This window comes from Athene noctua, chromosome 2 (assembly GCF_965140245.1).
Source record: "Athene noctua chromosome 2, bAthNoc1.hap1.1, whole genome shotgun sequence".
Taxonomy (NCBI): Eukaryota; Metazoa; Chordata; class Aves; order Strigiformes; family Strigidae; genus Athene; species Athene noctua.
The window spans coordinates 21,812,658-21,825,245 of record NC_134038.1 but is presented as its reverse complement, the minus strand read 5'-3'; the positions used below and the strand labels follow the sequence as shown (position 1 = coordinate 21,825,245).

Below are 12,588 nucleotides of genomic sequence, written 5' to 3'. Positions count from 1 at the left end.
TGAATTTTAAAGTAGAAACCTCTGCTTTGCACTAACAGATGTTTTACTATCCCAGACTCATATCTGAAGGCACCTGAGGTACATTTACAGCTCACCTCCCAGTACAGTCTTGTTTTCAATTGGCTATATAAAGTAACAGTGCACAGTGGGGCATGAGAACTTTCTCCAAGGGCAGGAAGACATTTTGGTGATCCATGTCTTTCATGGGAACTCAGGATTTTTAGAAGATTTAGAATGAAAATCTATTTGCGGGAACCAAAAGACAATTTGAAGTAAAGCCCTTAAGTATCTTAAGTCTCCAGCAACATTCCTCTATTTTGGTGAGAGTACTTTAAGAAAGTAGTTTTGACATTATAGAGCCCTGTACTGACTGAAGAAAAAAAAAAAAAGGTAAAGACAGAAATGTAATGATTTTTCAATGAACAATACATTTCCTTGAATAACGTTGAACACTTTTTGGAACACCGTGTGTGGGACAGGATGTTCATGTCACAGCGACTTACTGAACATCAGCTCAGTACCTATTTCTTGCTCTGGCACAGCTTCATAGGAAACAGCTAGCAACGATCAAGCATATTTCGTAGATTTCAAACACTTGCTCATACTGTATTTCTCTTTAATGTGGGGGTTTCCTGAAGTTTCTGCCAGGCCACACATATCATATGTTAGAAATCTTTGCAGGGAAGAGCCCATCTAACATTACTTGTCAGCACTTATTCCTTTTAGAGAGAGTGCAAAACTATTTTCAGCCTGCTGTGATGGCTATTTTTATCTCCATTAACCTCTTGACTGAATATAAACATTTATTGAGGGTTACCTCCCTTGTTTGTCCAGTTGCTTCAAAGGTTAGTGAAAAGTGGATGCCTGCCTGACCTCTTTTATCCTCATTAGCTGATTCTAATTGTTCCCTGAGAGATCACAGTTTTGACCCTGTTTGTCCTTGTCAAATTTTTCTGGTTATGGCATGAAGACATTATCAAAAATTGCATTTTCAGTTAAAAATGACTGAAGTGTAGAATACACACTTGCCTAGTTTAGAGCAGTGAACAGTATTGTGGTTTTATAATGTGCCCTCATTTCCAAAATGTGAGGTTACTATTGTATGGCCCCATCTTATGCACACACGTGTTAGCAGATCCCTATGATTATATTTAGGCAGTAGGCAGAATATTTTGTAAGCTTTTGAGTGATTTGTAGCAGTTCTTTTGGAGTGAGAAACGACGTTTTGTTTTATAAGTCTTGTTTTTAAGCAGCCATAATATTGTTGCTCCTGTGTCAAGAAATCTTTTTTATAATATGGTACCTTTCTTAAGCTAGAGATATTTCTAATAGCCCTGTAAAAAAACAGCATAAAATAGCTAAGACCACCCACCACCACCACCACTGTGGGAATGACCAACTAAATATTACAGTATGACAAGTACATCTTATGAATTACAGGATGATTTGTGTAGTACTCTCTGAGAGTCAGAGCATGAACATACTTCAAGTGGGATGGTGTCCCAAAGGTAAAGAGCTGTCGTGAAGAACATACTGCCCTACCTAGAGTTTCTTCTGTGTCAAGCCAAGAAAGCCCTTTTCCTTGGTAGATCTTGGCTGTGGTTGTACAGTTGGGGCAAAGGACCTGGCAGGTCTCAATTAGGTATCTCAAACAGGGAGGTCCCAGGCTTTACAGGTTGTAACCAGTGCCTTAAAACCCACACTTAGTGCGGATTAAAAAGCACTGGTGTAATGCGCTCAAAGCACGATATCCTGCTTTACAAGCGGGTTGCCGCATTCTGCACCAGCTTCAGCTTTCAAATGGATTTAAAATGTAGCCTCAGGTATAGCGCATTGCAGTAGTCTAATCTTGAGGTGATAAAGGCATGACTGATTTAACCATGGCTTCTTGTTATCTTGGACTGGGGTCTTTTCATTTTAACCATTTTAGGGAAATGGCCTTTCCTGAATCAGCAGGCTTGCTTCAGTTCTTACTATGTAATAAGGCACAACAAGAGCAAGCCTTTGTCAGTGGTGAACACCTCCTATAAACATGTGAACCTCACAGGATGCCAGACCCCAAGAACTGCTGTGGTGGTCCTGACTCGTCTTAACAGCTCACACAATATGCCTGTGAGGTACTTCAAAGTGAAGCCATTGCCCGTCTCCCTTAGTGGAGCTGCCAAGCTTTACAAGCAGCCACGGCCTTGTGAAGTTTTGCTTTCATATTAAAAGAAGTTTATTTACATATCTGTGCAGCTTGGGAGCAGAGCTATGGGAGAATGGGGAATTCTTTTGAGGTGTCCACCAGCTCTTCTGCGTTAGCAGAGCTGTGAGAAAAAACACCCTGTTCCTCCTTCAGCCTATCTTTAGTGCCTTAGAGACCACTCACAGCTGCTGAACTGATTACAAGTTTTACTGCCAAGCCTACCTGGAAGCTAATTTAGTGATCACCATGTAGTTTTTTTAAGTTTCAAAAAAGCCTGTAAATGACGGATGGCGAAGCAGACTCACATCCTTACTGCTGTTGCTCAGTCTACCTGCTGCTGCTGCTGCTTCGCCTCGGAAAGATGAGGCACCAGCCTGGGCTGCCCTCATCTAGAAGAACCAGGGGCGGTGTCCTGGGACTAAGCTCACCACTTACTAAAGGAGAAATTAATCTCCAAGAGAAAGTCAAACAGTATCACTGCATCTCATTTCTTACTTAGCAGTATGTGGTTAAGTATAATCCTTTCCCAGGACATATTATTTGTCCTGTCTATGTAGATAATAAACTATTGTCCAGCACAAGAAGATCCTGATATTATTTGAGGCTTTTTGATACCACCTTAATGCAAATAATACCCTTACAGATGGGAGAGACACAATGAAATGTCAGATGTCTGGGAAGAAGAAAACAATAGGAATTAGATCTTGTGAAAATTAAGTAGATGATCCCTTCTGCACTTAAAAGATATAATTTTTTTCTTTTGTTCTGTTTTTTAACTTGGCCTCCAACTTTTTTTTTTTTTAAAAAAGACTTGTTTCAATGTCTTAATCATTTATGTTGTACTTGGAAAAGTCCACTACCTGAAGAATACTTTATTGTATTTTGATTGTACTTGGGATTACTCAGAGCACATATAAGCACAAAAAACATGTTAAAGTCTTGACTGAAATAGCAGTTGGAGGAATGTAGCATGTGGTAGGTAGGAACATGTCCTGGTCTTCCTCTTCATTATTGCTGTGCAGTCATGGTTGCTAACATTCATGATGAAGTTTGTATTTAATATGGGCATAATTCTCAGCTATGTGAAGAATAGCCAGTCTTCCTTGTTTCCATAGCAGCCTTAGTGCTGTTTTGGTGTAATATGACACTAAAGTCCAGACTCTTCTATAATAGAAACTAAAGATAATACTTTGATTACCTTTCATCTCATCTCTTGCAGACCTTTTTCAGGTCATGCCTCATTTACATCATTATTTTCTGTGCATTCCATATGTAAATACTTCACACTGATTTCATAATTGGTAATATCAGGCTTTTTGATAATTTATGTATGTACTTAACTAATTTTTTTAAAAAAAAGTTGTCTTGTTTACTGGCCAATTATACATCAGAATTTAGATTCAGATTTCAAAAGTATGCAGTTGTGTTCACTCTTGTAATACTTCATACAAACAAATACACTTTCTGCAACTTCCTGTATGAAAAGCAATATTAGGAACTGAGACATTGCATGTTTCTCCTTGCAGTATTTTTACAATAGGTAGGTATATTGTTGCTAGCTGTTACATTCCTTTTTACTAATTTCATTCTTCATTTGTATCTGTTTTTTCCAACACTTCTGAAAGATGAATAATGTCGTGGAGTGCATATAGAGGAAGTTTGACTTACGCATAAACATTTGTATGAAAAATGCAAAAACATAAAATACAAATTAAGCAAGAAATACTACATATGATAAAGCAGTATTAGAGAATAAACAGATAAAAAATATGAACTGTGACATTCAATGTCTTATTCTATTATCATTATTAAAATATTGGTATATTATAAATAATATTAAATATGTCTTATATAAGATTATTACTTTAATCTTATATAACTAAATTTTTTAAAATAATACTTTCAATAAATATTTTCGTGTATATTTTTGGGAATGTAATATGTTCTGTGGTAATTCAGCATGCTTCACTACATTTCTAGAACAGTCATAGATAATAAATGGGGACAATACATCTGGAATTTTTTTCGTATCTTAAAATTTCTTAACTCCCTTAATCATACAGAATATTATGATAGAACACAGCTGGAGTCAACTAGACAATTATTGTCATCATATAAAAAAAAAAATTAATCAAATTCTCCTATAAAAGGTTGGAATGTCTTGAACAGAATTCTATGCCAGGAAAAAAAAAAAAAAAAAAAGTTATGTGGTGACTGTTGTACTTTGTTGTGGTTTCATGCGTAATACAGAGAAAAAGAACAGTGAATGACAGAAGCCTAACTGGCATCTGAGTCCCACATGCTGACAAACTCAGGATCGCCCACAGGGTTTTTGCCATTTGATTAGTAAAAGAAGTTAATGTTAATAAATTTGAAACTTTACCTTATCTTCTCAAATACCAAATTCTCTAAATATAGAATCTGAAATAAACACAAAAAGTGGTTTTGTTAAATGTGCATCTCCTTGCCTGTATGCGTTTCAGGTGCAATGGCTGTCATGCTTTACTTTTGTGACTCTGAATTTATTAATACAACTTATTTTATAGTCTTTTTGGAGACGAATAATTAGCATTATTATTATTTCAGACATAGTAAAATCAAACATCAACATGTAGCAAAAGGGGAAAAATTCCATTATCCATTCAGAACAATTTCCTATGATAATACAAATGTTACCCAGGACAGATCTTTGAAATGGATACTGATTCTTTAAATTCTTTCCTGTCTGTTTCAGGAAATAGTGAGATCACATTGATAATGAAGTACAATGTGTCTAAAGTTCACTTCTAAACACTTGGCTTTTTGCTGTGAAAGTCATCTGCATTCCCTTTATAATTCTCAGCCACCAGAGATCTCCTTAATCTTGGAGATCTGATCCAATATCATTCAGAAAAATCCTTGATAATAGTTTCACCATTCAATCAATGAAACAACTAAAGCTTACTGCTTGTGTCTTCTTAAAAAAAATCCTGAGGCAGGGGAATAAGACCTTGGCTTATGGGTTTGGAGATTTTGTTGTTTGCAAATAAAATGATTATTGCTATTATTATTCAAGTTCTTAATCAAGGCAAGCAAATGGCATCTGTTTGTTATCATCCTTCCTACAGAAGACAAAGGCTTCAGTCCCTATGGTACTGACTGCTGGCCCCAAGTGGTTGCTGGATGTGACTTGGCAAGGAGTAGAAGACAACAAAAACAACTGCATTGTGTACAGCAAAGGTAAACACAAGCTGATTTTCTTTCTCTACTTTCTTGTGTAAAGTACTGAGATAAAATATACCAGTTGTGTAACAGGAAAATGAAGTAGTTTGTCTCCCCTTAAAGTCAAACAGTTTTCATTCCCATTTTCCTACCATGTTCTGGTTTTGCCTTTTTTTTTTTTTTTTTTTTTTTTAATGATATAAAAACACCACATGGTGTCTGTTGTGTACTAAATGCTTTATAAACACAGAAGGACGTCAGATGACATACAATCCATTTCTCGATGAGAGTTAGTGCCTCTTGGGAAACATCCGTAAAATCTATACACTTTAAATTGGTGAACTCTTTCTAACATTTTATTGGACATATTGGATAGCATTTCTCCATGTTACATTACATTGTAAACTACTAACTGAAATCTGGCTTTCTAAGAAGAATGCAAACTTGATTGGACTATGATAAGACTTCATGTCAGCGTGGTAACAGTAGATAACTGGAACTGGATTTCAGGGTTGTCACCTCTGACTTTTCTGTCTCTGTATAGCGGCATGACGTGATGATGCTTCACTGGAATGTATTGGCTAGTGGCAATGTATATAATTTCTGTCTTGTGTGAATTGTCAGATTTGCTCAAGTCAGTATGAGTTCTTATGAGGTCCCCCAAACAGGCTTTGTCTAACCTACTACACCTAACAGCTACTTTGGTTCAAGATGCAAAGGTTTTTCTCTTGCATCTTAAAGCAACCCAAAGAGCCTTGGGCTCAGTCCATAGTGCCATGGACTATGCACCACACTATTTGGTCAGTCACTGTGAAAGCTTTGTAAATGTGGTTATGGTATCATTATGGTATGTTAAAAAAGCAAACCAAAACAAAACAAAGACACTAAAAACTCGCCATTTGAATACATAAAACAAGAATAACTTATTTTGTGTAGCTGTTTTGGCATTCCCCCTGAAGATCATGTTGCAAAACTATTACTTTCATTCCTTGTATTTCAATCACCAATCTCAGCACTTTCTGAATACTTCAGAACATGCACTGTTCTTGTTTAATTTCTTTTAGGTTTTATTTCTAACCAAACAGACCTACTGAGATCAAAGATTTGTTTGCTGAGGCAACCTAGTGACCATTTCAGCATACAAGCATCGAGGCAAATAAGCACCCATATCAATATATTAACATACAAAACACTAATCATAACATCAAAGACTCCTAAAAACTTACTAGAAACAATTACAACTTGTTCCTATAATCATTGCAATTTATACACTTATAAGAGGATTGCTTTTAAACTGCCACAAGCCTTTGAAAGTTGAAACGCTGAAAACAGGGAATTTGCATGTTAAAAATGAGTTGCACACCAGGGTCTTATAAATTCTTTCTATTATAATTATAGAAAGCCAACACATTCATTCTGCAGCCTGAAACACCTGCAGTACTAGAGAACGGGGCTTAGATCTAAAATGGGTTGAGCTGCCCTTCCCTTCACAGCTTGCTGATTGCTGCCCAAGTGGAAGAAACAGCAAAGTGCTGAGTAACATACCGAAGCTTTTCTTGTGAATCCAGAGCTGCATAGTATAGAACACTCACAGGCAAACTTTTCTGCAACAACTTCTTAATGTAATGGGAAATTACTTTCACTCCAAAATATAGCTTCTGCCAAGTCCCATAGGATGATGTTTTATCAAGTATTAGATTATTTCTGTAATTATAATACTGCTTAGCACATATATACCAGTAAGACTTTTCATCTTCAAAGTACTTTACAAATACTAATTCATTAGAGAGTTTCAGCGCTATCTGTCTGATTGAATCTATTGAAATACCTTTATTTTTCAAATTCTTAAAAATTTCTTCAGTTTGGTGCAATCTGAATAGCCCAAAACATTAGTCAGTTCATTCAAACATGCTGAATTTTGTTCCGATGATGATGATGATGATGATGATTTTAGTACTTGTTTAACAAGGTGTTATGACAGTCGCACAGTGCTCAAGGTGAATTCTGTTATCTCTATCTCTAATTTATAAATACATGTTAAAAGCCTGCTACTTCACTAAACTAGTATGGAATATAAGTTGTCAATACACTTTATCTTCACTGCATTCTGCTCATCTCTTCACACTTTGAGTTGGCTGCTCTGTCGTTCATTAAACACCTACACTTGCCTTGAGCTCTGCTGGATTTTTGTACTAGAAAGATTAATTGGCTTGGATCACCAAACAATGTCAAATAGAAGATGGTAAAATAAATAAATAGAATAATGTTTCTTCCTTCAATTTGTATCTCATCACTCCAGATTACATTGCCTTGATTTGTGTTAGCTTTCTGTCTCCTATAGTGCCATTACTTCTAATGAAATGGTGTCAGCTGGCATGTAGTTGTAATTCGATGTTATGTTGTAGTTGCTGTGTATAATTTTGTTAGTTTTCTTAGCAATGCATTGTTATTTCTGAAAGAAATTAGCTTAACAAATGTCTGGAATTGTGTATGTAGCAGATTTGGTCACCTGGTATCTGTTTTCTGTACTATACCCAAGTTGAGGTGAGTGGAGTAAATTGGCACATTACTAAGAAGAAAATAAGTTTAAGAATTGGCTACCAGTACAATTGGTATTGCTCAATCAGTTGCTGACTCAGAAACACATGCCACATTTCCTTTTAGTTTGTAAGAGTAATATTATTGAGATATAATTTTCCCCAGACATTTCAGGAGAGCATAGGTATGTCAGCCTGACTTCCAGTTCACGAGAGCCTGTGCACACTGTAGTCACCCGCACATTGCACACAGAATAATCCCAGGGAGAGAAGGTACACTGTTCCTGTTGAAAGTGAATCCGAGCTGGCCAGCTAACTCCCCGTTTGCCTTCAAAACTCTACATGAAATATTTTCTCTAGATAAGCAGACACAAGAAGTGTGTGTGCATGTACATCTGTGTATATGTATGATGTACATAGATAGGATTATATTGCTAAATTATACAGTGGAATCACAATTCATCTTCTATATAAATTTTTAGATTATGAAACTCGTTATTTAAAATCATACATCTGAATATATCCAGAGTGAATAACTATGAAATAACGATTCAGTATTTGAAATTAATTCTATGTAGTCTAGGATCACTTATTTCTCTCTGTATTTTTTATATTTCCCAATATTAGGACAAATTAGAAAAGGGAAAAACAGTTAATTAGTATCCCTTTTCACAACCTGTGTTACAAGCTGACTACTCATGGCATATGCCATTATCTCGTTCTATCTTTTTGAAAGGAAACTTTTGCAACTAATTACATTTAAAAGACATGCTGGTTTTGTTTTAATATTTATGTCAAACTTCTCTCATGTTTCAGAAATAGTCTCTTCAGTAATTTAGGAGATGTCCTAGAAACAGTAACTGAAATTTTAAGAGACAGATTTTAGGAATCATAGCTTATCTTGAATTATAAATATGTTCTTTCCACAAAACAGCTACAGTTTCAGTAATTCAATCAAGATACATTGGCAGAAAGTATTAATGCATGAACTGTATGATCATCACAACACTGTGTACTTGAGAAGGATTTGTTCCTAACAGTGTTGTGCACCAGACCTGGTAAATCTCTAAGACCAGAGGTAGGGGTCGCCCCACAACCTAGGAAGGGGCTGGGGTATTAACGGCAAATCTTCCACCAGGACTGAAAGAGATTTTTAAAAATGTATTATGACTGAGTAGAATAGAAACTGTGTAAAAAATACTGTTGCACAGACTGAAAACAATGCTTATGTAACAGACATTTTTCTAGATATTATTTAAGCCATTTATGTGAAATGTATGGATACCGTATGTTTAGTGGCATTGTTAAAACAGGGTGTCTGTACAAATATTTAGCTGTGGGAATTATAAAATCATAAGGCGATTAAGTTAGCTAGTTGTGAAATTCCAATATTGCTTTTTAAATGACTTCAGGATATAGGAGGTGCTAAGGTTATTATCTGTTATCAGGAATACAGCGGAATTGTACGACTGGATAATAACTAAACAACTGACACAATGTAAAATTACATTATCAGTGTGTTAAAACAAAATTGCGCCCTAAAGGAGTCTACATGCCAGCTCAGAGCTGCAGTGTAATTATGCTTAACTCTGATAATTAAAATACAACGGAGATCAACAGAATCATTTTCATTAAGAAAATTATTAATGATGGTGGTATAACAGTAATTGATTGCAGAGCACCACAGGATAACTCTGTGCAGGAAAACCAACATGTTTAACGTGTGTCTGGGCCAGTTGGGTTGCGTTGCGTTGCGTACCACTGAGCATGCTGACAGGTGGCAGCTGCTGGGCACATCTTCTGCAGCAAACCCCAAATCAGAAAATGGCTCCCTTTCAGGTGGCCCTTTGGAGAGAGGAAGAGGGCCAGATCCTGGGGGACAGGACGGCAGGACAGGCTCGGGTACAGTTGCCGAAAAGGAGCTGGCTGCTGGCAGGGACTTGCACACTCCTTGAGCCGTCCGTCATCTCATTTCGCATGAGGTGGTGTTTGGTTTTGCATTTCCATTAGTGATTTACTGATGTTATTTCCTCCTTTGCCTGGCCTCACTGAGCAGTTTATGCCCTTCGTAATTTCTGAGAGGATGCAGGGAAGAAAAAATAGTCCTCTCCCCAGCACGGTTCCACAGGCACTGCGTGACGTCTTCGTAAGTAATTCCACAGGATGGTCCTGTTAATTGTCCCAGTGGTGTGGACACATGATATCGAATGCTGTAAAAAGCCTCCATCCCTCTGTAAGTGAAATCACAGTCAGTGCCCACTGAGCGACTATCACAAAATCCTGGCTAGGGAGGATGTTGCCTAAGGGTGAGATCTGAGAATTGTCATTTTCTTTCGGTGAACACAAAACTGGGGCGGGGGCGGGGGGGTGGCGTGTGGAAATTTGGGGGAGTTCTGCACAGCTAAGAGATGGGTGCTTGCTCAAACAGATGCTGCTTTTGAAAGCTGCCCAAAAAAGTCTATTCTCCAATCACAATAGAGAACAAGCCTGCTAGGGTGGATTTACAGGATGAGATTAGTTAAAATGACAGCTGCCCACACTGAAACTGTGTCATGTAGCTAATTTATAAATAGAAACTCGAGGAGAGGCAGCACACAGGAGAGGGCAGAGCAGAAGTCAGGACTGGAGGCAGAGGGTTGTGCTCGGCTAGCCCAGGGCTTCCCCTGGCTGCGTGGCCTGGTGGGTTGACTTAAAATAAGTCAGTAAATACTGAACTGTTTACTCACTTACTGGGATGACTTATTTAGTTGATTTATGTGCCATCCATTGAAGATACAAATGCTGCAGAAGGGTTACACGAAATTGCTAGTAAGAATTGAAGGCAATTTTTATTTCATTTGGGTAATTTAAACAGTCTATTTTTTAACACATAGGAAAAATCAGTTGTCACAAGAGAACGGTTCTTAATTTTTTCTTTAGTGACAGAGGATTATTTTTCTTAGTTGTTCTGTGAGATCCTTGGTTACAGGTTTTCTTCCGGAAAATTGGTTTCCAGCAAATACTTTTTTTTTTCCCGGAAACTTTAGGCAATGTAATAGTACATTGTGCCACAGACATATAACATCAGAGACCCTAATGAGACACAGGTCAAACAGTATAAGGAGTTTAAACATGCTTCATTAGAATACAGGTATATTTTGTTTGAGGTCAGAGAACGAAGTTATTTAATATGCCAAAGATTAACTTGGGGCATATATTTCAGATTGCAAGGGGTTTCTTTATACATACCCTTAAAAGCAAATTGAGTGAAATTACGCAGTCTGTTCCACATGGACAGTCAGAAAACTGCAGTATCTGCTGTCCCGCTGAATGCCTCCACTAGCTAAACAATGTGCTGAAGCTTTTAGTGGTGCTACAGGTTTTTGTTCTTTCTGTGTATCCACTAACAGAAAAATCTGAGTTTTTAACAAAATGCCTGCAATGAGTATCATAATATCAAAGGTCCATGAAAGAGATTGTTTTACATTTCATTTTCCACAACACTGAAAAATTGCAAAATATTTCTTAACAGAAGTGAGATTATGTGTATAATGCTTACATAAAATAATACCTCTGCAAGGGCAATATATCTTCACTGTCATTGGAAGACAGTGTCATGGATACAGACATAAAAATATGATTGGTAAATAAGTAGATGTCACAATTCACATTTGTTTTTTCAGGGTTGTTGTGAAGGCAGGATGCCTAATGGCACTGTTGCAAACAAAACTATTGCAAGTCAGTCCTGCTACTTTCCCCACTGGCCACAGAAGGAGAAAATATTTAGTTCGCATGACTAGTGATATTTATTGCTTGCTGATGGCAGACGCAGTGGACTTAATTCAGACATAATTTGGCTTCAAAGAACTCATGAAGCAGAATTGTACTTTTTTTTTTTTTTTTTTTTTTTTTTTTTTTACCTATGCAAATTGATCCAATGGGGGATTATCTGCTTTAGGGAGTTTAGAGGTCAGGGCCTTGTATATGGTCTTAATTATCTACAAGAAAAAGGTTGTTTTGTGCATCTTTATGGAATTAGTATAATATGCATATAATAGCATACAGTGAATTATTACATGCCCTCTAAATTCTAAGCATGTAAATAATAAAGGGAAGATGACAAGAAATTCAGGGGTACGGCTATATTTCCGCTTTCAATATGAAAATGCTTTTGTTCATTATTAGTGCATTTCATTTACATAGCAGTCAAGTGATATTTTTAGGTTGTTCTCATATGTATGTTCATTTGGGTTTTTTCTTGTGTTCTTGTCACTTATTGTGTAGTTTGAAATCGGAATTCTTTTTCATTTGAGGAGGCAAGGAAAGAGGCAGAATACTGACATGATTTTCACAGAATTCTATATTTTAGACTGAAGCTATAAAAAGCTGTAAACTGAGTCTAACACTCACCCATGAGAACATGCTCAGGATGGAAAAGAAGCCCAGTCTGTACTTCACACTGGGACCATATGAAAAGAAATATTGCTTCAACCATTCAGACCACTGGCAAAAATAAATGCAAACATAATGCATAGATTTATTTTTTTTTCCAAGCTGTGTATTTGTCCCTCATTTTTCTAAATAACTTGCAGTAGAATCAGCCATTTAGAAATATTTTAAGTTATTGTTTTCAAATATGAGATAGATGCTAAATGTGTTTTAGTTTCTTTTTAATCAAATTAT

The 12,588-nt window shown here is 36.7% G+C and overlaps 1 protein-coding gene across 5 annotated transcripts in view; it reads left to right on the top strand.

The window, feature by feature from the left end:
• Nucleotides 1-12,588, top strand: part of ZFPM2 (zinc finger protein, FOG family member 2) — a 315,049-nt gene that overhangs the window by 199,911 nt on the left and 102,550 nt on the right. For all 5 annotated transcript variants that reach the window (XM_074898551.1, XM_074898548.1, XM_074898549.1 and 2 more), the window contains one exon: nt 5,296-5,407. In XM_074898551.1, coding sequence (XP_074754652.1) covers nt 5,296-5,407 — 112 coding nt within the window. The remainder of the gene's footprint in view (nt 1-5,295; nt 5,408-12,588) is intronic.